At 38.9% G+C, this 27,307-nt stretch overlaps 2 protein-coding genes across 2 annotated transcripts in view; one reads left to right on the forward strand and one right to left on the reverse strand.

Annotated features, from left to right (window-relative positions):
• LOC120528176 (oocyte zinc finger protein XlCOF6-like) overlaps positions 1-27,307 on the forward strand; it is a 321,282-nt gene that overhangs the window by 61,439 nt on the left and 232,536 nt on the right. The gene's annotated exons all lie outside the window — the stretch shown is intronic.
• The window catches only part of LOC120528179 (zinc finger protein 501-like), a 31,102-nt gene continuing 10,173 nt past the window's right edge, over positions 6,379-27,307 (reverse strand). Inside the window, exon 3 of the mRNA XM_039752266.1 lies at positions 6,379-11,336. Within this exon, the coding sequence (XP_039608200.1) occupies positions 10,201-11,336 (1,136 nt within the window). The 3' untranslated portion in view covers positions 6,379-10,200. The remainder of the gene's footprint in view (positions 11,337-27,307) is intronic.

Consider the following 27,307-nt stretch of genomic DNA (forward strand, 5'->3'; position numbering starts at 1 on the left):
GTGAGATGGAAAGAGGCAGAGAGAATCAAACAGACAGAAAGACAGAGAGGTGGCACGTGTGGAAAGGAAAGATTCCAAAGGAAAGTCTGAGTTTCAGACGGCTATCAGGCACACTGGTTACTATTGCATTAGTCACTAAGGCGATGTCCACCAAAACCACTGTCAGGCAGATCTCTGGGAAGATTTATAGGAGCAAATGAGGTGAACTGGAGGGGAGCAAATCAGAAAAGAGGCATTCAAGTCTTAGGCTCTGTTGTTCTCAGTAAGTAGGGCAGAAAATGATCAGGCATGTTTTGGGTAATGCAGGAGTGAACGGTTGTATGATTGCCTTCTGTTGGTTGAATTTTCCTGTTTAATTTTTAGAGATGTAATCAGAAAGAGCATCCTGATGAAGGAAGAAAATGACAAGGAAACAAACACACGTCACAAGAGGTCATTGAGAATAAGACTAATGGAGTCAGTGGAAAGATCAACAGAGGGAATGAGGAGGATTCTGACTTGAAGTCTTTGATAGCGACGGGCTGATTCGAGTGTGGTGATGGCAGCTTGGAGTCTTTGGCTGCTGCCTCTCACCTGACTAAGCTGTGCAATCATTATTAACAGATTCAGGCTGAGGGCTACAGCGACATATGGAAAAATTCATTAACATGTGGCATATAGATATCTGCCATGATGTGGCCTGAGGGTATTTGGCTCTCATGATAGCATCTTGAGATGTACAGGTGGTCAGATAAGATACAATATATTTTTGTATAGCCCAAAATCACACAAGAACTGCCACAGTGGGCTTTAACAAGCCCTGCCTCTTGACAGCCCCCCAATCTTGACTCTAAGAAGGCAAGGAAAAACTCCCAAAAAACCCTTGTGGGGAAAAAATGGAAATGGAGTGACCCCTTTCCAGGAAGGTTAGGCGTACAGTGGGTGTCAAAAGGTTGGGGGTCAATACAATATAATATGTAGAACAGAACACAACTAATCCTCAATACAGTATAAAAATATTACAAGTACAGAGCAGAATTTAACAGTAGATGATATGACATAACTGCGGTGGGCTGGCGCCCTGCCCGGGGATTTGTTCCTGCCTTGCATCCTGTGTTGGTTGGGATTGACTCCAGCAGACCCCCCCCATGACCCTGTGTTAGGATATAGTGGGTTGGAGAATGACTGACTTGATATCACATAATTTGATTTGGATTTGTTTAGAGTCCTGGAGACTTCAGCCATCAAGCTGCCTCCCCCATTTGGCCATTCCACAGCTGAGGCAGCCAATTCGATGAAAGGACCCTTCTACCCGACGATTCCTGCAGCAGGAAAAACAACTTGGCAGGTGGAGAGTGGCACCAAGTGCCACCTTTGAGTACCGAGAAAACAGAATAGGTGAGGGTTAGTAACAAATTATACCTATCATGTTTTAGTGCTAATGACTAAGAACAGAGATGCAGTCTGTACAGTTAATCAGCAGCTCTAGTCAGGTTGTGCTAAACTGAAGTAGTGAGTCTTCAGCCAGGATTTGAAAGCTGACAACGAAGGTGTGACTCAAAAAGGAAAGGCAGGGATTCACCAGGCTGGTCTCAGCAAGGATGGTGAAGTGCTGACCTGGGCTGAGCATGTTGTCTGTAAGTGAAAGGAATACTTTGAGGAGCTCTGGAACCTGGTGGACATGCCATCTGTGGAGGAGGCAGAGACAGAAGCTGATGGGGGGAGATCAATGCCCATCTCCCTCAGGGAGGTTACCGATAGATAAGCAACTTTGCAGTTGTAAAGCCCTGGGGGAGGATTAGATACACCCAGAAATGCTGAAGGCTCTGGAAATTGATGGGCTGTCATGGTGGACGTGCCTATTCAATGTTGCATGGTTATTGGGGCCTGTGCTTCTGGAAACAGCAGACCAGGGTGGTGGTCCCCATTTTTAAAAAGGGGGACAGGAGGGTGTGCTGCCAACTACCAGGACATCACATGCCTCAGCCTTCCTGGGAAAGTTTGTGTCAAAATACTAGAAATGAGACTCCACCCAACCACAGGACCTCAGATCCAGTCTGTCCTAGTTGTGGAATGGTGGACGAGCTCTTTAACCTCATGAAGATCCTGGAGGGGACATGGGAGTACACTCAAACAGTCTACACGTTTTGAGGACTTAGATAAGACATATGACTGTAGTCCACGAGGGATGCTGTAGGGGTTGCTGGGAGAGTATGCTGTTCATGGGCACCTAATAAGGTCTATTCAGTCCCTGTACAATTACAGTCATAGCTGTGTCCGCATACACAGAAGAAACATCATCACTGTTTACAGTGGGTGTGGGACACCATCAGGGCTATGCTTTGTCTACCCTGGTTACGGTTTTCATGGCACAATCAGGGAGGGGAAAGGCTCCAGTTCGGTAGCCCTAGAACTGTGTTGCTGCTTTTTCCAGATGACGTGGTCCTGTTGGCTTCATCAGGCTGTGAACTCCAGCACACATTGGGATGGTTTCTAACTGAGTGTGATGCGGTAAGGATGAAGATCAGCACCTCAAAATCTGAGGGCATGGTCCTCAGTAAGAAAAAGGTGGACTGTCCTTTCCGAGTGGGAGCTGAGTTATCGCCTCAAGTGGAAGAGTTTAACTATCCCCATCTCTTGATTATGAGAGAAGGGAAATGGGATGGTGAGATCAACAGACGGATTGGGGTGGTGGGTTCAGTTATGCTGTCGCTACACAGATCTGTAGTGGGGAGGAAGGAGCGGAGTCAGGAGAAAATGCTTTTATTTTACCAGTCATTCTATGCCCTACCCTCACCTATGGTCACGAGCTTTCAGTAATGACTGAAAGAATAAGATCAAAAGGTACAAGTGGCCAAAATCAGCTTTGCCATAAGGTGGCTGAGGTCTTGCTTAGGGATCGAGCGAGAAGCACGAATTTTAGGCAGGAAAGCTCAGAGGACAGCTGGTGACCCTCCACATCAAGAGTAGCCAACAGAGGTGGTTCAGGCTATGGATACGAATGCCTCCTGAACGCATCCCTGTGGAGGTTTTATGGACACGACCAGCTGTGATGAGATCCTGGGGAAGACCCAGGGCTCACTCGGAGGATTATATCTCATTGACGGCCTGGGAATGCCTTGGTACACCACAGTATGACTTGGCAAGGGTGACTGGGGCAAAAGACCTCACTGCTAAGACTACTGGTCCTGTAACCAGGCTTCAGAGAAGTGGTTGAAAATGGATGAATAAGTACTGACTTGAACAGTATTTCAAAAAGTAAGAATTCCCTGACAAAAAACAACAAACTTTCAAAATTCTGAAATAGGTAGAGTACATATACTCTTCATCAGAAGATATTAAAAATACATTTAAAATAAGAGTATAAATCTGCGGTGGTCTTGCTGCTCACAAAGAGAATATCAAAAAGAAAACCACTTTAGGAAGGAAATAACCATTTTCTGAAACTTGTTGCAGTTAAAGTAACATATGCCACCCATGCACACTTGTTATTTATTTCTTGTATTTTCTGGTTACACTGGAAGCCTCGAACTGTCACCTCATCAGGGGACACCGGAGTTCTGTCACAGAGAGTCTCATTGTATGGATTAAGTTGACAAGTACAACAGGAATGACATACAATTTGACAACTCTAAAAAAAACGGTGTTTATACTTGTAAAACTGTGTCCAAGTGGACATTTTGGTGAGTATTAAGAAAAAATATGTAACAAAAACAAAGTTAACTGCTGAAAAACTAAAACTAAATAAAATAATGAAAAAAACTAAAATTAGAAAATGGTGAAAAACTAAAAAATTCAAAAACTAAATAAAAATAAAAACTAAAAAGTATCTTACAACTAGAAAAACACGGCTTCACTCCATATGTTGTTCTTTTTTTGACTTTGGTTCATTTCATTTATGGTAGAATGTCATTTTGTTGTTATTTTTTTTCTTCTCCTAATAGTCCTCAACTCTATTAATTTAAGTCTGATGAGTTTTGCTGCACAGTATTTGAACCTTCTGACTGTTATGTCCATCATCTGCTGTTGGCTTTGCTTTATTTCAGTTCCAGTCTTGTTGGCCGTGGCTATAATACTACGTGTGGTGTTGTCATTTCATGATATTCTTGGTCACTTCTCTCTTCTACATGTTTCTGTGTGTTTCTTCAGATCAACAAGGTCCAGCAGTTCTTCCTTCAGTTCCTTGTTTTCGTTATCCTCCATTGCTGTCATCTTTTCTGTTACTTTCAGGGAATGACCTTTACATGCCTTATTCCTTTTAAAGTTTTGTCTAGATCCTGTTGGTGTTTATGAAAATTTTTTCTATTTCAGGCTGTTCTGTGTCCCAAATATTTGGAGTCCACGTCTCTTGTGGTCCTTAGACAGTTTCTTTGACAAACAGGTTTTCATTGTCGCTCAGTCTGCTCTTTTATTCTTCTTTCAAAACGTCTCCCTTTATTGTCTGCATATCTTTGTGTGACGATCGGTTACTTTTAAATATATTCCAATTCTGAGTAATGAACATTCTCCGAGTGTGTCTGTTCGCATTTGGGTGTTTATTTCAGAATTTGTTTACAAGTAATCTCTTCTTGGGGGGTTCATTTTTCAACAATGGTTTAGTTTGCTTACAATTCAGGACAGGTGTGAACCTCACTCTTGAGACTTCTGGTGTGATTCTTGCACTCCTACTGTTTCTGTTCTCTTAGGTTTACTGCCAGGGAACCCAGCCACAGGGGAAGCAAAAACCAGTGTGTTTTGTTTGTGCCGGTCTTACGCCTGGATAAATGGGGAGGATTATGTCAGGAAGGGCATCCAGTGTAAAATTTTGCCAGATCAATATATGGAAAACAATACCAATTTCCATATTGGATCGGTCGAGGCCCAGGTTAACAATGGCGCCATCAGTACGGTTATCCAACAGGGTGCTGGCAGAAATTGGGCTACTGTTGGCCAAAAAAGGAGAAGGAAGAATGGGGAGACGTGTCCAGAGGCAGGAGGACAGGAAGAAGGAAAAGAGAGTGGAACCAAGGGTAGGAACTTTCAATGTTGGAAGTATGACTGGTAAGGGGACAGAGTTAGCCAATATGATGGAGAGAAAGAAGGTTGGCATATTGTACGTGCAAGATACATGGAAGGGGAGTCAAGGATGTCAAGAATGTTTTGGAAGTGAAAAGAGTGTCAGACAGAGTAATGATTATGAAGCTGGAAACTGAAGGTGTGATGATGAATGTTGTCAGTGCATATACCCCGTAAGTTGGGTATGTCAGGGTGCCTTGAGAGGAGTTGTGGTATTGTATAAGGAAGTCGGAAATGGCAGAGAAGTATGTAAGAGTGGCACAGGATATGTATGAGGGAAGTGTGACCGTGGCGAGTTTTGCGGTTGGAGTGACAGATGCATTCAAGGTGGAGGTGGAATTACGTCAGGGATCGGCTCAGAGTCCTTTCTTACTTGCAATGAGGATGCACAGGTTGACAGACAAGATTAGACTGGAGTGCCCATGGACTCTGATGTTTGCTGATGACATTGTGATCTGTAATGAGAGTAGGAAGCAGGTCGAGGAGACCCTAGAGAGTTGGAGGTTTGCTCTAGAGAGGAGAAGAATGAAGGTCAGTAAGAACAAGACAGAATACATGTGTCTGAATGAGAGGGAAGTCAGAGGAATGGTGAGGATGCAGGGAATAGAGTTGGTGAAGGTGGATGAGTTGAAATTCTTTGCATTCATATAGCGCTTTTCTCACTACTCAAAGCGCTCAGTAATTGCAGGTTAAAGGGCATAGCTGAAGGGCCCAACAGAGAAGAGTCACTTTTTTGGCATTTACGGGATTCGAACCAGCTACCTTCCAGTTGCCAGTACAGATCCTTATCCTCACAGCCACCACTCCACCAACAATTCAGAGTAACGGGGATTGTGAAAGAGAGGTGAAAAAGAGAGTACAGACAGGGTGGAATAGGTTGAAAAGAGTGTCAGGAGTGATTTGTGACAGATGGGTATCAGCAAGAGTGAAAGGGAAGGTCTACAGCACAGTAGTGAGACCAGCTATGGTTATATGGGTTGGAGACGGTGTCACTGACCATAAAGCAGGGGACAGAGCTGGAGGTGGCAGAGTTAAAGATGTGAAGATCTGCATTGGGGTGATGAGGATGAATAGGATTAGAAATGAGGACATTAGAGGGTCAGCTCAAGTTGGACAGTTGGGAGACAAAGTCAAAGAAGCAAGATTGTGCTGGTTTGGACATGTGCAGAAGAGAGATGCTGGGTATATTAGGAAAAGGATGTTAAAGATAGAGCTGCCAGGCAAGAGGAAAAGAGGAAGGCCTAAGAGAAGGTTTAGGGATGTGGTGAGAGAGGACATGCAGGTGGTAGGTGTAATAGAGCAAGATGCAGAAGACAGGACGATATGGAAGAAGATGATCTGCTGTGGCAACCCCTAACAGGAGCAGCCAAAAGAAGAAGATGATGATTTGCTGCCAGGCCTTGGTGTAGTACTTGCATTGTCCCTAATAACACTTCCTTCTGCAATTCATATGAAGTGATGGTGATTGATAAGGTGTCGAGGCAGGCCTCTGTCTATTGGTATTGGTATGTCTCAAGTGACTAACACCTTTTTATTTTTGGTTATTTGTTCTGCGGTGTGGTCTCAATGCATCTGTGGTACTGGCAAGTTGTATTTTTATCATATTTTTCAGTGCAGTACTCTGGCAAATATATTGCATCTTCGTTTGTGTAAGTCTTCTGCCATCAGCACCTTATAGCCACCAATCAGATGAGTGACTGTTTCCATCTCAGTCTGGCAGAATCTGCACTCATCTCTTTTCCCATTGTTTCCTATTGTTGCCTTGAATGATCTTGTGTGAAGGCCACTGTCCAGTGAAGCCATTATTAGGTACTCATCCCTTGGGTTCAAATCACTCCTTCTAATCTATCCATGTAGTAGCTCTTGGTCTACATGGGGCTGGAGCAGGAGGTCTGCATATTTCTTGGTATATCTGCAGTGTTTCAAATTCAGATGTTTTTGTTGTCTAGCCAGCTGCACTGCTGTTGTTTGCACACCAGTTGGCTGTATCTCTGTCATGCCCTCGTTTCTTTGAAATGTTTGGCTGAGCTTAATAATTCATCTCAATCTTAACTTTTTTGTTTGATGTATCTTCCATACATGATGGTCTGCTGAGATGAAGTGGTATGTCTGCAGTTCTGTATAAGGAATCTCTTTCAATGAGCCCCATGCCTCCTTCAGATCTGGAAATGCAGAAACTTGAGATGCATTGATTCTTGTATATTGACTGGTGTGCATGAAGAAGTTTACGTGATCTTATATCCAGTTCATGAAAATCATTCTATGACCAGTCTATGATACCAAAGCTGAAAGATAGGATGGAAATGGCTAGTCGGTTTATCACCTGGATTTTATTGCTTGCTGTACGGGGAAGTCTGGAGTATCACCTTTGTGTGATGAATTATTTTTCCTCCACAATTCATTATGACTGATTTCTGCACCTTCATTTACTCTCACATACTTGTAGGTCTCTTCAATATTAAGATTTTTGATGATATGCTCATTATCCAGTTTGATATTTTTACTGTGACCGTCTATGAAAGTTGCCATGGTGCACTTGTCCAGTCCAAATTCCATTTTGATGGATTCTGAAAATTTCTTTACCCAGCTGTTCCAGTAGTTGCGTATCACTGGGGCTGAACAACTTCAAATCATCCACAAACAGATGTGTGATAATCTGGGGGTTTGGCTGGGTCCAGGTGCAGATATTGAATCTGTGGCCAAGGATTTTGAGAAGGGTGCTTAATGGATTTAATGTCATGCACAACAGTAGTGGTGAAAGTGAGTCTCTCTGGAATATTCCTTTTTAAAATTTTTGTATATTTGACTGACTGACTGGAATTGTAATTTGTTGTGCTGGAGATGCACGGTTGTCTTCCAGTGATTCATGGTGGTGAAAATGAACTTTATGACAGCAGGATGGATCTTTGTTCATTTCCAAAAATTTGAGTATCCATGAGTGTGGCACGCTGTCAAAGGCTTTCGTGTAATCCACCCAAGCCACATTCAGGTTTCAGCCCTTTGTGCAGCACTCCATTACAACTTTGTTCAACAATAGCTGGTCTTTTGTTCAATATGATGATCATTTGTTTCCTCTTTATTCTTCTGCCATTATGATGTTGTGTTCCAGGCAACAATAAATATTCTTAGCATCAATAGTGGTGAAGAGTTTATAAAATGTGGATAGGCTGGTTATGGGGCATCATTTTTTGGCTCAAAGGTTTTGTCATACTTTGGAATTAGAAGTGTTGTTCCAGCAGTGAGCCAGTGTGGTGTCCTTTGCAGGTCCTGCTTTAACATGATTTTACATTTGGCCATATCCTGGTGCAGTGCTGTCAGGGCCGGGTGTCTTCCAGTTGGCAGCAGATTTAACCGTGTTTACTGTTTCCTCGGGCCACTCTATTTCCTTCATTTCTTTGTTTTCAGGGTCGTTCTGGATTTTTCCTAACCAGTCTGCTTCTTGATTGCGCTCTTTGGCATCCTCATATACATTTCTCCAGAATGTTTCCATTTCCTTTTTCTGTTGTGGTGTAGTTACTTCCATTGTGTACATCTAACGTTCAATAAAATGTTTTTCAGTTGTCCCCAAGTAATCTGTTTTGCATCTTTTCCTTTAATTTTTGTTTGTACCTTCTTAGTTTCTGAGTTTGTGCTAGGATTTCAAGTTTGTTGTTGGCTGTTGTGAAGTTTCAAGTCCCCATGTGTTAATATACAGAACTGTAGTTTCAGATACCATAGTTGACCTAGGACTTTACAAGATCTCACCCCTTCCATGTAGGATTTGTTCAATGAAACCTCTTACTTTTTCTCTGTTTGTACCATTCATGGAGGAATTTTCATTTGCTGTTTTTTTTCCTTATCCTAATATTCCTCTGCTCTAATAGTTTAAAGCTGATGAGTTTTGCTGCACAGTGTTTGATCCTGCTGACTGTTATGTCCATTATTTGCTGTTGGCTTTGTTGACCTCGTTTATAATACTGCATATGGTGTTTAGCGATATTCCAGGTCACTTCTCTCTTCTACAGATTTCGGTCTGCTTGTCCATATCAACAAGGTCCAGAAGCTCTTCCCTGAATTCCTTAATATCTTTATCCTCTATTGATGGTACCTTTTCTGTTTCTTTCCGGGTATGCTCTACAGAGCTCTGATTCTTTTGAGAATTTTGTTGAGTTTCTGTAGGTTTTTCTATTTCCAGGTGTTCTGCATCCTGGATATTTGGACTCAACTTCTGTTGAGGTCCTTGGACAGTTTCTGTGGCACATAGGCTTTCATTGTCATCTTCAGACTGTTACACCTCGATTCTTTCCTTTCTTAGTGCCTTCAAAACTTCTACCTTTATTATTTGCATATCTTTGTTTCAGAAGTGGTTACTTTTAAATACATTCCATTTCTGAGTAGTAAGCATTGTTCGTTTTGTTTCTGTTCATATTTAGATTTTTATTTCTGAATTTGTTTTCAAATGTCAGTTTCCTCTTATTTCTAGGTTTGGCGGCTGATACTTTTATGTTTGAGTAGATGCCACACCATACAAGATCTTGCATCTTCTCTTCATTCCAAGTCTTTGTCCATTCTCTTCTCATGCCCCCTGGGTCTTGCCTTTGTTACTCTATTACTTCTTTGGCTGCTCATTGTAAGTATTGTAATGTCTCTTGGTTTACTTGCTTACTCTCTTTAATTGTCATGATTAGTGATCTCAGGTTTGCATCAGTTGTCTTATTTAGTTTGGAAATTGATACTACTTTCCGGGATTCCAGTTTTGTTCAAGTTATCCTTTATTCAGAAATTCAATACTTGTTGCATAAAAGTAGCAGTACATGATCTCCTCATTATCTTCAAGTGACCACTGAACTGTGTCAAGTCCTCTTCATTTCTCGCTCAAGCTGCATTGTTGTTGTCTGTTCCATACCCCTGTGGTGGGGCCAGCAACACTGTCCATCTGGACTGACACCACATTGCAGATATTCTTTTCATCACCCGGAGATTTTGCACTATTGGTAGCACCATCACTTACTCTAGTTCAGAGGCAGGTGTTGGGCACCTTTTTATCCTGGGAGACGTGTGGCCAGTATGAGTTACTTTTTGGGTTCCATTTCATACTATAATAGTAGTTTTGCCTTGATGAGTTTTGGTGTACACCTTTAAAAACAAAACCCACCAACATGAAGGTACTTATCAAGACTTAAGTAATTAGAAAGGTGACTTTTTCACTTCTTTCTCCCTCTTTTCTTCCTTCTGCTTCTTCACCTTCACCTCTCTAACATACTTCTTCAGGGCCTTTTCTCCAGTATGAATTCTCATGTGACTCTGAAGAGTGTGACTCTGGATAAATCTTTTGCCACATTCAGAACAGCAATATGGTTTTTCTCCAGTGTGTATTCTTGAGTGACTCCGAAGATTGCTACTCTGCCTAAATCTTTTGCCACATTCAGCACAACTATATGGCTTTTCTCCAGTATGAATTCTTGTGTGACTCTGAAGATGACTACTCCGGATAAATCCTTTTCCACATTCAGAACAGCAATAAGGTTTTTCTCCACTATGAATCATCATGTGACTCTGCAGAGTGTTACTGTGGCTAAATCCTTTGCCACATTCAGAACAGCAATATGGTTTTTCTCCAGTGTGTATTCTTGAGTGACTCCGAAGATTGCTACTCTGCCTAAATCTTTTGCCACATTCATCACAACTATACGGCTTTTCTCCAGTATGAATTCTCGCATGATTCTGAAGATCAGTAATCTGGATAAATCCTTTGCCACATTCAGAACAGCAATATGGTCTCTCTCCAGTGTGAATTCTTGTGTGACTCTGAAGACCGTTACTGTGGCTAAATCCTTTGCTGCATTCAGAACAGTAATATGGTTTTTCTCCAGTATGAATTCTCATGTGACTCTGAAGAGTGTGATTCTGGCTAAATCTTTTGCCACATTCAGAACAACAATATGGCTTCTCTCCAGTGTGAATTCTTGTGTGACTCTTAAGATGGCTACTCTGGCTAAATCTTTTGCCACATTCAGAACAGCAAAATGGCTTTGGTTTTGAATGAACTGACTTATCTTTACAGTTTAACTTGTTTTTAAACATTTCTCCACATTCTTGGCCAGTGTGCAAAGCCTCTGATTCTGTTTTATGTCCTTGATCTTGGTCAGTTTTGACATTTTCTTTCAAAGAAAGAGAACTACAATGAAAAGAGGATGATGTCAAATTCTCAGATCCTCTTGTTGATTTCTTTATGTTCCCTTTGTCCCGTTTCTGTTCCAGGTTGCATTGAAGAGAGGGTTGAAGAGATAAAGATGGCGAGAAGCTGATATTCAGACATACATCTGCAATTAAAGGAGGAATTAGGAAATTAAATATTTTTAAATAAATACAACCTTAACATGAGTAGGTGGCAAACTGATTGGCATCTCTGCCTATGCAACCGAGACATAGCTAAGTCGTATTTAAATAAGCCTTGTTTTCAAACTGAGGCACAATCAGTTTCACAAATGCAAAGTTATTATTACCCTCACCTCAAGATTGGCTGAGGCAACTACTTTTGTGTTCAGTTGTAAAAACTTAAGCAGCTCAGATAGCAGATCATTAAGAATATCTGTAAGGGCTGAAAGATACACGGAGGAGAGTGCAATGTCTGTAGGTTGAGTAACTGTGACTTGAAGTGTGAATCTGATGGGATGAATGCTGTGTCATGGGACAAAAGAACATGCTGCAGGGACAGTGGTTGTCCTATTCTGCACTTGAACAATTTCTGCATTGCATAATTAAAGATCATTACTCAAAAAATAAAATGTTTTGACCATTTTGTAAACATCAGTTGTGTGTGTATATATATATTACAAAAGTTAAGCAGATTTCATTTCGAAATTCTACACGTAACGGTCATAACAGTCGACAACGTCCGCCATGTTGAACTTTTTTATTTATGGCCCCATCTTCATGAAATTTGATAGGCGGCTTCCCTGCGCTAACCGAAACCGATGTACATCCTTATTTCGATGGTATGACGCCACTGTCGGCCGCCATACTGAACTTTCCAACGTCACTAATTTTCCAACTTCCCGTGTAGGTAAAAGGCTGACCCCATCTTCACGAAATTTGGTAGGTGGCTTCCATGCGCTAAACAAAACCAATGTACGTACTTATTTCGGTGGTATGACGCCACTTTCGGCTGCCATATTGAATTTTCCAACATCACTAATTTTCCAACTTCCCGTGTAGGTAGAAGGCTGAAATTTGGCATGGCTCATTCCTTACAGCTTACTTACAAAAATTAAGCACGTTTCATTTTGAAATTCTATGCATAACAGTCATAACGGTTGACAACGTTCGCCATGTTGAACTTTCTTATTTATGGCCCCATCTTCACGAAATTTGGTAGGTGGCTTCCGTGTGCTAACCAAAACCGATGTATGTACTTATTTCAGTGGTATGATGCCACTGTCGGCCGCCATATTGAAGCTTCCAATGTCACTAATTCTCCAACTTTCTGTTTAGGTAGAAGGCTGAAATTTGGCAGGATCATTCCTTACAGCTTACTTACAAAAGTTAAACCATACATATATATATATATATCTCTATCTATATCTATATCTATATCTATATCTATATATATATATATATATATATATATATATATATATATATATAGCAGAATACCAAGCTTCACAGCGAGAAGTAGTGTGTTAAAGAAGGTACTAAAAAGAAAAGGAAAAATTTTAAAACTAACGTAGCATGATTGTTAATGTAATTGTTTTGTCATTGATCATGAGTGTTGTTCTCATATCTATCTATATATATATTTCTCTATCTATCTATATATATATATATATATATATATATACCCACTTGGCAGGGGAGAAGTAGTGTGTTAAAGAAGGAAAGAGAAAGAAAAGGAAACATTTTAAAAATAAAGTAACATGATTGTCAAAGTAATTGTTTTGTGTATTTGGCGCAGCGTCACAAAGTTGTTTTCGTAGCTGCATCAGAAAATGTACCACAACGTCTGACACGCCTCCTTTTTACTGTTTTCTCACAGCTTGGATTGCTGCTGTCATATATATACACACACACACACACACATACATACACACACACAAATTATATACATGTATGTATGTATGTATGTATGTATGTATGTGTGTGTGTGTGTATATATATATATATATATATATATATATATATATATACACATACATATACTTGTGTATATGTTTGTATGTGTCTATATGTGTGTGTATAGGTTTGGTCACTGAGTGCAAGGGAAAAATAATAAATTATAGTCTATAAGTTATTAAACAGTAAAACATTAACGTTTTAAGAAGTACAGGTACATTGAAATTACATTTTCTATGTGAACATTCAAATTTGTGCCTCTGGTAATGTGCCTTACCGGCATTTAAAGAAAATTAGATTTGTGTCCTCTGCAGTGTTAAGAGAGAAAGGCTTTGGTTTGGGATAAAACGAAAAAAGGTGTAAAGAAGGGAAGTTGCCTTTTTTTATATAGTATAGCAAAATACCCGCGCTTCGCAGCGGAGAAGTAGTGTGTTAAAGAAGCAATGAAAAGAAAAGGAAACATTTTGAAAAAAACGTAACCTGATTGTCAATGTAATTGTTTTGTCACTGTTGTGAGTGATGAGTGCTGTTGTCATATATATATATTTACACACACACACACACACATAAACATATATATATATATACACATATCTATACATATACACATATATACATACATATATATCTACATACATACACATATATACACACATACATATATATATATATATATATATATATACATATATATATATATATATATATATATATATATATATATATATATATATATATATATATATATATATATATATATATATATATACACATACATACACACATACACACACACACACACATATATATATACATATATGCATATATATATATATATATATATACATACATATCTACATATATACACACACAGCTATTTCGGATCAGTGCAATACGCTGTTTGTTAAAACGGTTGACTCCGCCTACGCAATAACAAATCAAATCATTCAGTTGTCTTTGCTCAGATGTCATTTTAGAGCTGGACGCCTGGCATCTTTTTTGGCCACAGGTTCGTTTCTGTTTGCTGTGAGGTTCTGTGTTGTGGAGATTCTCAGGATGGATTGCAGGTTATCATCAGTGAGGTGACTCCTGTGTGCTGTTTTGTTAGTCTTTATCACTGAGAAGAGCTTCTCACACAGATATGTGCTACCAAACATGCACAAGGTTCGAGCCGCATGTAGACGGACTTTTTGTTCTTCAAAGTCACCAAAGCGCCGTGCAAACTCAGTGCGCAATAACTCTAGTAAGCGGTAAGTGGCAAGGCAGCTGAAGCGCTGCATTATGGGATCTGTAGTTTATTGTGTTACCAGCGCTTCATATACCCGGCCATTAATAACAATAATACAGTATATAAAATGATCTCGGGCGGATATAATTACACGCCGGGCGGATGTGGCCCGCCCTTGAGTTTGACACATATGGACTAAATAGAACTTGAAAAGATATATTTTTCAAATGTGATCGCAATTCAGATAGAGTTGACGCAAGACTACAGCCTCCATGACTCAATAAGTCATCCTCCCCTCGCTCTTACTTTTTTACCATTCATCTAATGAATACACTGAGTATGGCTTTACCAAAACAATCATTGATAGCGAATAAAGTATCCATTATTCGAGTATGTAGATCGGGATATATATATATACATATATATATACCCGCGTATCGCAGCGGAGAAGTAGTGTGTTAAAAAAGCTAGAAAAAGAAAAGGGAACATTTTAAAATAACGTAACATGACTGTCAATATACAGTATTTGTTTTGTGAGTGTTACTGAGTGTTGCTGTCATCAAGGATTTGATTATCATTATTTCTTTCAATCAGGTTCGTATTTGTAGGATGTGTTGTGTTCAAGTTACATTCCGTGTTTGTCAATCGTTGTAAAGATGACAGGTTTCATTCTTCGATTCGTTTCTTACTGCATCAATAAACAGCTCGTCTTCTTCTTTATCTGAGACCTGACACACTGCATGCACGGGTTTTTTACACTGTCTTCCTTTAGCGGACATTGACTTTTTCCACCGTGTGCTTTGTTTCCACAGTAGCTGCATTTATGAATATGCTTATCAGACGCTTCATATTTTTGCTGCCTTTTCAATTGTGTAATTCGGTTTTGTTCAGCTCTTTGAACTGTTGCTTTTATCTGTGCACTGCGCCAGTTCACGGAGCCGCCGTGTACATGCATCGAAGGTTCCCAGCTGTGCTGGTGCCATCTCGTGCGATGTCCATAGCTGTATTTAATGTTACCTTAGTCCTGGCACTTAAAACTTTCTCTCGCAGTTTCGCTGCGTTTGTGTCAAACACCACGCTGACCATCTCATTTTCCTGTGCATAAGGACAGTCTTTCACCCGTGAATATTTACCCGTGGCAGTTTGCTATTGGATTGCCGCTGACGGACGGCCTTATATGGGCAGGCACTAAATTACAAACGCCAGCGGCAGCCTGTCTATGAACTTAATTTAAAGTGTAGGTTTACATCGTGCTTTGTTTCCGAAGTAGCAGAACTCATCAACATGGTTGTATATGTCACTCGCTCACTTCTTATTGTTTCACTGCCTTCTCAATTATATAATGCATGTTTTCTTGAGCGCTTTTTGGAGGTCTTCCTGGTTTTCTATGTACTGCGTGATTACGTGGGAGGCGTGATGATGTCACACGAAACTCCCCCACGGCGTTGAAGCTCATCTCCATTACAGTAAATGGAGAAAAACTGCTTCCAGTTATGACCATTACGCGTAGAATTTCGATATAAAACCTGCCCAACTTTTGTAAGGAAGCTGTAAGGAATGAACCTGCCAAATTTCAGCCTTCCACCCACACGGGTAGTTGGAGAATTAGTGATGAGTCAGTGAGTGAGTGAGTGAGTGCGTTGCCTTTTATTAGTATAGATATATGTGTGTGTATATATATATTATGAGGGGCCGTTCAGGAAAAAAAGATTGGTTTGTAAATATATACATTGGTTCAGATATATATATTGGTTCGGATACATTGGTTTGAATATATACATTGGTTTTAATACATCCGTTCAGATTTATATTTCGGTTCAAACATATACATTGGTTGGGATATATTGGTTAAGATATATACATCGGTTTGAATACATCCGGTCAGATATATACATTGGTTTATATACATTGGTTGAGATATATATAAATTGGTTTGCATAGATCCGTTCTGATATATATACATTGGTTCAAATAGATCGGTTCAGATATATACATTAGTTGGGATTTATGGGCAGGCACAACGTGGTCACCCATGTTTAGCAGCTCCCTTTTGCTTCATCATTACTTCAACACTGTTGTAATTATTGTGCACATTTTATACAAGTGGCATACGCCTCTCTGTCGAATTTTGTTTCGTAAGCCCTATTTGTTGGGGGTCCTCGATTTCAAAGCACTTTTTTTTCCTTTTATTATTTAAAACACTCGCGCAGATACCACCTCTTCGCCTCGTTCCGTCCCGCCCGGCTCATTGTACCCGCCTCACTCGCTCCCTCTTGTCCCACCCATGACAGATTCTTCTCAAAAGCAGAGTTACCAGAAAGCATTAATCGCAACCACAGTACGTCCCATTTTTTCACCTCTACAGACGCTGGTTTATCATTGACCGAAAGCCGCCCGGTGATTTCTGTTATTCCGTATTGGCAGCATTTCATTAAAGGGCGATCTGGTTCAGCAAGGAACTTAGTCCTGTTTGCTGAAAGGATGTTATGGATGTAAACACTGGAATAGCACTGTTTTTTCTGAATGTTTATCAGTGATCAGGGACCAGAATGATCAGAATATTCCTGCTTCACAAATAACTGATGTCTGTTTTTATTGTAAACTGAGAAAACCACACACGCGTACACAACACAAACACTCAAACTCACAAATCGTGGGTCGCACACACTACTGATTAAGTGTATCTGTCACGGAAGATCATTTTTTTCACCCAATAAAACTTTAGCTTGTCAAAGTTAGAAAGCAGCGCGGTGATTTCTATTATTCTTTATTGGCAGCATTTAATTTAAAGATGATTCACGTCAACAAGGTGAAAGAGTCTCTTATTTTGACAGGCGATCTTTTTTAGGCTTAAGCATTTGTGATTGACTTACAAAAGAAAATAGTTATTACTTACCCTCTTTGCTTCAAATTGGCTTTTTAAAAAACCTTTTTGATATAATTTATTCATGACAGTATAAAATAAAAAAAAGTAGTGCTCAAAATTATAATGCGCGTATCTAACAAGAAGAGGTGGTGATAAGAGTAATATTGCTGACTCGCGGTTAAATGATCACTGGTTTGTGTCCGGGGGGCTTCCATTCTGTTATTTTATTTATTTATTTTTACAAATTGCTTTGAGTAGTAAGAAAGGCTATTAAAACGTAAGGAATTAATAACAATGATAATAATAATAGTAGTAGTAATATTATTATTATACATGTGAATGCATGAACAAATTCAGCCGCTACGTAGTGGGGTATGAAAAGGGACAATACCACGAGTTCATTGAAATAATTACACAGCAAGGTGCACACACAATGCAAACATAACGTGTATATTATTGAAGTAAAGGTTCATATAAATTAATTGTATACAACTCTTTAACAAGTTGAGAGATGTCAACTAGTTAAAATACACAAAATTATACATGTATTGCTTTATAGTCCACACATAGTGTATGTATATTATTAAAATAATGATATAAAATTCTATAAAATGGTATAGAATCTGCGTCGTAGACTTATGTTGTGTCAAATTTCTTCAAAGAGTTTTAATTTTTGCTTTAAAAAATCTTGCGGCAAACATGTGAACCGTTGAAAATCGCTGATTTTAATCAATTTGTTTTAACGCATGCTCTGTATAAAATGCTGTCATATCTGTTAGTAAACACGCACGCGCAGCGATGTCCTGATGTCTGCGTTCTAAGGCTGCAGGTGTATGAAACGCTGTGATTGAGGCGGACAGTAAACTTTGTTAAAATGATATCGAAAAATACCAGTCGTCAGTTGTCTTTTCAGTCGTTTTGGCGTGTTTACTGTTCTGTTACCAAAAATTCTTCAACGGGCTCATCAACAAAGAAACGTGGATAGTAAGATTTAGTAAAATATCAGTGATAATAATACATTGCTCGACACCCAGTAACACTTTACAAAGACATTTAAAAGACAGCTCGTTAAAATAAATGTAGCAATCCATTGTCATGCTATAAGTGACAGCTTGCTCTTAAACATTTACACAGGTGGTTTTCCTGGGAATAAAAAGGAGAAAAAAATCCACGGGAAATGTTTTGTTGTTGAATTCAAATTTCACCTCCGCCATGTGAGTCATTAAAACTATTGGAATGAAATATAGTTCTATATAAATAAATAAATAAATTTCCTATCACACCCACCCTTTCACCCCTGTACATTGGAGAGGAATCTCATTTTCACAGCAGGTGCAATTATCCTATAAAACACATAGGAGTTCTGTGCACCGTTTTTCATGGAGATTAAAACTCATCAAATGTATTTTAAAAACTTTTAGCAGCCTGTGACATTCCTCATCTGCAGTGGTCCATTACAAAATGAACACCAGGCAGTTAAAATTGTGCACAGTTTCTTTAATAAGCCTATCAGACAGTCTTTTATAACGCTTTCATATCGAGTGTGTCTCTTAATCCCTTCTAGCAGAGGAGACACTTATTTCCACAGCTTGTCTATGCTGTAGAAATGTGTGCCCCGTCTTCTGCTTGTAAATTAATACTGGAATTACAAAACTGTCCACAGTTTATTTAAAGAGATTGAAGGAAGTCTTCTATATCACTTTTTTGTCTACTATGTCCTTACTCATCCACTAATTTAAAAAAAAATCAAGCGCTTACACTGTCTTTTTAAGTATGTCTATGAAAATCGCTGTGAGTAGCCAGAAAAATGCTATATAAATGTAAGATATTATTATTATTATTATTATTTTTAGGTTTTTAAAATTCAAATAAACCTGATAGGACTTCTTCCAAGATATGTGCCACTCTAGGGTACCAACAAAGTCAAACGATTAGGAAATTTTGTGATCAGTTTGTTAAGCAAAAATAACTTATCATCTTCTCATTTCTAATTTGGCATTTCAGGATACAGTATATACTGCAAATATACATTTAAATTGTAACCGCTGATAATTATTTACTCGTGTGCTTGCTTTTCCATAAAACAGTTTCAATATGTGCACAAAGTATAGGTGATAAAACACACAAATTCTGACATTAGCATGACTGTTGAAGGAAAACATGTATTAGAAAGTATTCTATGGAGTTTTCATAAATTAATCATTATATACCTTTTGAGGTTTCTTGATATATTTTGTAATCAGGTTTTAAATTTTTTTATTTTACTGCCACTTCACAGATCAACAATCCCCAACATGGTCACTGTCAGAATAAGTCTTTCAACGTTTTTCCTGTATCCATTAATACATTTTCCGGGTTTCACTACCCATCTGAAAGAGTTGGCATCAGGTTGGGTGGCACTTTTAAATTGCAGTAGTATGAGTGAGTGTCAGTGTGGCAAGCACTAGATTGGCATTTCTTTCCGTCTCATTTTTTGTCTTGTGGCCCAAGCCTGTAAATCTCTTTTGTAAATGGGTGGCTTGGATAGAGGACAGATACTAACAATTTTCAAGGCTATATTAAAACAATACTAAAAGATATTTGTGTATGTGTGTTGTAGTGCCCCATGTTGTAAGTGTTAGATCCATTGAAGAAGTCAACTTAAACAAAGAAAATGTACATTTTGCAGGTTTGTTTGAAGTGTTTTACATTATAACCATATTATTAATTGCTGCATGAATATAATTTTTTCAAGGGGATGACCTTTACTATTGTCAAAAAGACAAGCAGAGCAACAGGAGGAATATGAAAGTTATTTGTTGAGTTTAGTAGACAAAGGATACTTGTAAGGAAGTTCATGCCAGTGCTATCAGTGTACATTCTGGAATTTATAAAACTGCTGATATTATTTCACAAAGATGTTACTGGCCTGGTTTTATGCTGACATTAAAATGGCTATGTTTTCTGATAATTATAATCATTATTTTAATTAAAAGACTATAATTGTCAGAACAGATTCAATAAAATGTTTTAATATCTCAGTTGCTGTTTGTCGGACTCTTTAATTGACTTGTCCTACAAATGTGTATCAGTGGATATTTGGTACTTCATTTGACAAATAATATTAATTTTTCCAAGTCTCATATATTTCAGATAGATAGATAGAACTTGTCCTCTAAGGGAAAATGTGCTTCTTTTTTTAACAGAGGCTGAATGAATAAATAAATATTAATATATATAATGAAAAAAACAGCCAATCCAATAACAATTGTCTAATGTTCATTCTGCAAGCAACAGTTGGGGCTCACAACTCTGAGGCAAAAGCTCAGCTGTAGAAGTGAGTGTCCCTTTGAGTGGAGAGGACAATGGGACACAGTAGACTTGAAAGTGATGTAGAAGACTTTCATCAATCTTTTACCATGGATTTCAGATAATATTAGTTATCAGGGTTCATTTTGAAAGCAGCAGACAGGGTGCACACAAGCCCATGGATCTGCTCCAGCCATGGAAATGAGTGTTCCCTGTAGGGGATAGGATGCAGACACATAGTGGAGAAGATTATATAGAAAACTATACATACGACCTTTTAAAATCAATTTTACATAGTTTTACCTCTCCTTGTGTTCATTTTGTAATCAGCAGTCAGAAGGCACACATTTTACGGCTCTGCAGCAGCCATGGAAAACGAGCGTCCCGACCAGTGGATGAGACATGCGTTTTCATTCCAATAGTTTTAATGACTCACATGGCGGAGGTGAAATTTGAGTTCAAAAACAAAACATTTCCCGTGGATTTTTCCCCCTTTTTTATTCCCAGGAAAAACCACCTGTGTAAATGTTTAAGAGCAAGCTGTCACTTATAGCATGACAATGGATTGCTACATTTATTTTAACGAGCTGTCTTTTAAATGTCTTTGTAAAGTGTTACTGGGTGTCGAGCAATGTATTATTATTACTGATATTTTACTAAATCTTACTATCCACGTTTCTTTGTTGATGAGCCCCGTTGAAGAATTTTTTGGTAACAGAACAGTAAACACGCCAAAACGACTAAAAAACACAACTGACGACTGGTATTTTTCGATATCATTTTAACAAAGTTTACTGTCCGCCCTCAATCACAGAGCACCCCAGTAAAACGTCAATAGCGTTTAATTTACCTGCAGCCTTAGAACGCAGACATCAGGACATCGCTGCGTGCGTGTTTACTAACAGATATGACAGCATTTTGCACGGAGCATGCGTTAAAACAAATTGATTAAGATCAGCGATTTTCAACGGTTCATATGTTTGGCGTAAGATTTTTAAAGCAAAATAATTAAAAACTTCTTTGAAGAAATTTGACACAACATAAGTCTACGACGCAGATTCTATACCATTTTATAGGATTTTACATCATTATTTTAATAATATACATACACTATGTGTGGACTATAAAGCAATACATGTATAATTTCGTGCATTTTAACCAGTTGACATCTCTCAACTTGTTAAAAAGTTGTATATAATTAATTTATATGAACCTTTACTTCAATAATATACACATTATGTTTGCATTGCGTGTGCACCTTGCTGTGTAATTATTTCAATGAACCCGTGGTATTGTCCCTATTCATACCCCACTACGCAGCGGCTGAATTTGATCATGCATTCACACGTATAATAATAATAATAATAATACTACTATTATTATTATTGTTATTAATTCCTTACGTTTTTATAGTATTCTGTAATAATCAGATAGAATTGAGGGTGTAGAGGCGATTGGACCACTAGGGTCACGTGACCAGAATGTAATACAATTCTCAGTATTTTGTAAGAGTGCAGATGCAAAGACTAAAATTGTTAAGCTGAACTTTGGTAGGGCTAATTTTGAGCAGATGCGACAAAGTCTAAGTAGGATAGACTGGGATAAGCTTTTAAATGTGGAGACAGTCGAGGAGCAGTGGAACAGGTTTAAAAATGTTTTACATGAAATGCAGGACAGATACATACCGAAATTTGGAAGTAATAGGAAACTAAAAAACTCCACGATGGATTAATAAAGATTTAAAAAAGAAGTTGCAAAGGAAAAAACTGCTGTATAAGGCATATAAGACTAATGACTGCAAAGAGAACCGTAGCGCGTATGAGAACATGAGGGCAACCATTAAGAAGGATATCAGAGAGGCTAAAAGACAGTTGGAGAGGAATATAGCAGATAAGGTGAGAGAAGACCCCAAGAGATTCTTTCAGTATTTTAGTAGTAAAAGAACAGTTAAGGAGGAGGTCAAGTTCATCAGGAATAGTAAAGGGGAATTAAAAGATACAGACAGTGAAATAGCAGATGCCCTAAACTTACATTTTTCTGAAGTGTTTACAAGTGAGCAAGTTGATAACCTCAGAGCAGTAACAGGGACTACTAAGGAGGTACTGAGGGATTTGGAAATTGTAGAGGGAGAAGTGCTGCTCAGATTAAATAAGATGAAATCAAACAAATCACCAGGCCCAGATCATATTTATCCTCGTGTTCTTAAGGAGGCTAGTGAGTACAGATATAAAACCTTGACACACATTTTTAAGAAGTCACTGTGCACTGGAGAGATTCCAAAGGACTGGAAAATGGCAAATATCATCCCATTATATAAAAAGGGTTACTGGGCAGACCCAAGCAACTATAGGCCAGTAAGCTTAACATGCATCACAGGAAAATTAATAGAAGGAATTATTAAGGATAAGATTGAGCAACACATGACAAGGACAGGAGTTATTCTGAACAGTCAGCATGGGGTCAGAAGAGGGAGGTCGTGTTTTACTAACATGTTGGAATTCTATGAGGAGGCAACAAAAGGATATGATCAAAGTGGAGCTTATGATATTATTTATCTGGACTTTCAGAAAGCATTTGATAAGGTGCCACATGAGAGGTTGGGCATCAAGTTAAAAGAAGTGGGAGTTCAGGGTGATGTTTTTAGATGGGTGCAGAATTGACTCAGACACAGGAAGCAGAGGGTGATGGTGTGAGGAACCTCATCAGAACTGGCCGATGTTAAGAGTGGTGTTCACAGGGGTCAGTGCTAGGGCCGCTGCTATTTTTAATATATAGAAATGATTTAGATAGGAATATAAGTAACAAGCTGGTTAAGTTTGCAGATGATACCAAGATAGGTGGATTAGCAGATAATTTGGAATCCGTTATATCCTTACAGAAGGACTTGGATAGCAGGCAGGCTTGTGCAGATTTGTGGCAGATGAAATTTAATGTCAGTAAATGTAAAGTATTACACATAGGAAGTAAAAATATTAGGGTTGAATACACAATGGGCGGTCGGAAAATCGAGAGTCCACCTTATGAGAAGGCTTTAGGAGTCATAGTGGACTCCAAGCTATCAACTTCCCAACAGTGTTCAGAAGCCATTAAGAAGGCTAACAGAATGTCAGGTTATATAGCGCCTTGATGTGTGGAGTACAAGTCACAGGAGGTTCTGCTCAACCTTTATAACACACTGGTGAGGCCTCATCTTGAGTACTGTGTGCAGTTTTGGTCTCCAGGCTACAAAAAGGACATAGCAGCACTAGAGAAGGTCCAGAGAAGAGCAACTAGGCTGATTCCAGGTCTACAGGCGTTGAATTATGAGGAAAGATTAAAAGAGCTGAGCCTTTACAGTTTAAGCAAAAGAAGATTAAGAGGTGACATGATTGAAGTGTTTAAAATTATGAAGGGAATTAGTACAGTGGATCGAGACTGGTATTTTAAAATGAGTTCATCAAGAACACGGGGACACAGTTGGAAACTTGTTAAGGGTAAATTTCACACAAACATTAGGAAGTTTCTCTTTACACAAAGAACGATAGACACTTGGAATAAGAGATCAAGTAGTGTGGTAGGCAGTAAGACGTTAGGGACTTTCAAAACTCAACTTGATGTTTTCTTGGAGGAAACAAGTGGATAGGACTGGCGAGCTTTGTTGGGATGAATGGCCTGTTCTCGTCTAGATTGTTCTAATGTTCTAATATTATAATAAAAATAATGAGGTCCACTTCAGTCAATTATTTTGGTGTGTAACTGAATCTATTTAACATACTACTCTATTATTATACAATAGACACAAACATATTGTTGTGACATGTATCACAGTGACAAGGGGCTTTCTTTCAAGTCCTAACTTGTGTTGGTGGTCTAAAAGCTCTAAGTAGTCCTCGAGGGCAGCAGCTCAGAACAGCTGATCCTAGAAGGTGTCGACATTGGTCATTTTTCCTGTCCGTGACATGACTGTGAACATCTGTGCACCGTTTAGTGTTTGGCACTTTTTATAACTTGCTATTTTAATTTCATAGAACAAACCTTAACAGACAGTTTTTTGTTTTTATCTCTTTATCATTTCCTTATGAGTCTTGCTGACCAAAAAAGTCCAAAGGGAACAAATAGCGTAATAATTTAAATGTGATGTATATGATTTCTTGTCACTTTCTATAGCCAGTTTAGGGTTTTTTTTTTGTTTTTTTTTAATGCGATACCATGTTTTTAAGAACAAAGCAGAAAAAAGTAAATGCTAGTGGAACTAAGAATACAGCAACATTAGATATGGCTTAAAAAAAAAAGTGGCAAAAAATTATGATATTTAAATGTTTTATATTATTAATTTTTAGCATTTTTAAGTGCATAGTTTTACTTATATTTTATCATTGTTGTTATTACAGTTCGAAATATTCCCATTTTTTGGCTTTACAGCCTTAAAAAAAACACACAAAGTAATATTTTTTCCAGCCTTACTTACTCAATGCAATCTCTAACATCCAAGTGACAGATATAACAGCTACAGTTCAGAAGAATTATAAAAAAAATAAAAACCAAGACAAACTGTGATGAATAAAGGATCCCCCTAAACTCAGTCAGGTATCCGTGCCCACCATTATCATTGCAGACCCTGGTTACTGTCTCCCTCCCACCTGTGCTCAGTTGTAATGAGTGTGATCAGTGAAGCTGTTCCTTGTCCATTCATTTCCTTCCTTGGTAGAGCAACTGACAGCAAACATCGGACTACGGGTGGCCAGCAACTTAGAAAAGATCTCAGGGATAGAGCTGTGGACGGACATAAGGCAGGCAGGAGATGGAGACCAAACAAATCTCAAAGGATCTATCAATCGCAAGGAGCCCAGTAAAGTCTATAATAAAAAAATGTTTGGTACTACTAGGACCCTCCTTCGATCCTCCAAACTGGATGGAAGAGAAAGGAGGAAACTGTTACGAGAGGTTGCAGAGAGGCCAATGGCCACTTTGAAGGAGTTATAGATTTTGATGGCACAGAGTGGCCATTAATGGTGTGCATGTGACAACAATTTCACAAGCACTCCACCATTGTGGCTTGTTCGGGAGGGTCACAAGGAAAAAGCCACTTCTAAAGAAAGGGCCACATGAAGGCTTGTTTGAGCTTTGCCAGAATCCACCTTGAAGATTCTGATGCCAAATGGAAAAAGGTCTTCTGGTCAGAGGAGACCAAAATCAAACTATTTGGCCTCAATACCAAACGGTCCACCAATGCAGCTCACCATCCACAACACACCATACCTACAGTAAAACATGGAGGGGGCAGCGTCCGGTTGTGGGGGGGCTGGGGTTCTAGTTAGGGTAGAAGGAAAAATGGATGGGGGAAAAATACCGTCAAATTCAGGAGGAAAACCTGCTACCCTCTGCCAGAAGGTTGAAGATGGGCAGAATGTTCACCTTTCAACACGGCAACAACGACCCAAAGCACACAGCAAAATGGACCAAACAGTGGCTGAAGGAGAAGAAAGTGAAAGTCCTGGTGTGGCCAGTCAGAGCCGAGACCTAAATCACACTGAAAATCTGTGGAGAGATCTGAAGATAGCAGACCACCAACGCTCACCACCCAGTGTGACCGACCTTGAACAGTTCAACTGTAACGAAGAGTGGGGGGCAAATATTGCACAATCTAGGTGTGCAAAGCTGATAGAGAAGAATCCCAACAGACTCAGGGCGGTCATTAAAGCAAAAGGGGGGTCAACAAAATGACATCGACATGGGGGGGGTGACCCTTCATTCATCTCAGTAGGTCTTGGTTTTGATTTTTTATAATTCTTCTGAACTGTAGCTGTGATATCTTTCACTTGGATGTTAGAGGGTGCATTGAGTAAGTAAAGCTGGGAAGAAATATTATTTGTGTGTTTTCATTTAAGGCTGTAAATCAAAAAAATGGGAATATTTTGAAGAGGGGGATTCTTTTCTATACCCACTGTATTTTATTCTTAAGCGCACACTGAATTATTGAACTTTACCCCACATACTCTGAATGTGTACATTATATAATACAGTTAGTGAAGACCATGTCATTCTGGTGTTCATACCAATACCTAGGGAAATCAGGGATTCAGCAGGCAAGTGCACTATTTAAATTTGCTAGATTAACAATTGGAGCCTAACAAAACCAAGCAGAGTGCTTCTGTGGACAATTACACAATGACAATTACTTGTAAATGCATGATTGAAATATGAGATTCTTTAAGGACAGAACTTTCCCACTTTGCTCTACTTAATTTAATAGCAAGGCTTTAATAACCATGGGCAGGCTTGAATGAAAGTTTGGTTTACCTCATTACACAGGACCTACATTTATGTATTCACTAAGACTTAGAGTTGCAGTTTTCCCTTTCCTTTGATGACTTATTTAAATACTGTAGATCTTTTGATTTTAACTCCTGCCTGTTTCAATAGCTCCGTTTTGGTCTGTTTTGCTATTAGACTATAACCCAGAGAAGGCAATCGTTATTGGTGATCCACAGCACAGACAGGATATGTTGGGTGTGTTGGTTTCTGAGATGTTAAATTTCATAGATTGATCAATGCCTTAGCAAAGAGTTTCGGGGAAGCCAAGTGCCCCAAGCCTATTATTAACAAATGCATAAGTCAGGGCTTGTGCCAAATAACAAAAGCAGTCTTATTCAAAGGGTATGAAAATATCACTCTTCATGAGTTCAAGTAATTCTTAAATGTGGTCTAGTTTGATTCCCTACATCACCAAATGGAGCTAGGAAAAATATTTGTCAATGAACTTGATAATCTGGAGAAGGCTGAATCCATATTAAAGACTGCACTGCCCTTGAGAAGGAAAA

Source organism: Polypterus senegalus, chromosome 4 (genome assembly GCF_016835505.1).
Source record: "Polypterus senegalus isolate Bchr_013 chromosome 4, ASM1683550v1, whole genome shotgun sequence".
Lineage (NCBI taxonomy): Eukaryota > Metazoa > Chordata > Cladistia > Polypteriformes > Polypteridae > Polypterus > Polypterus senegalus.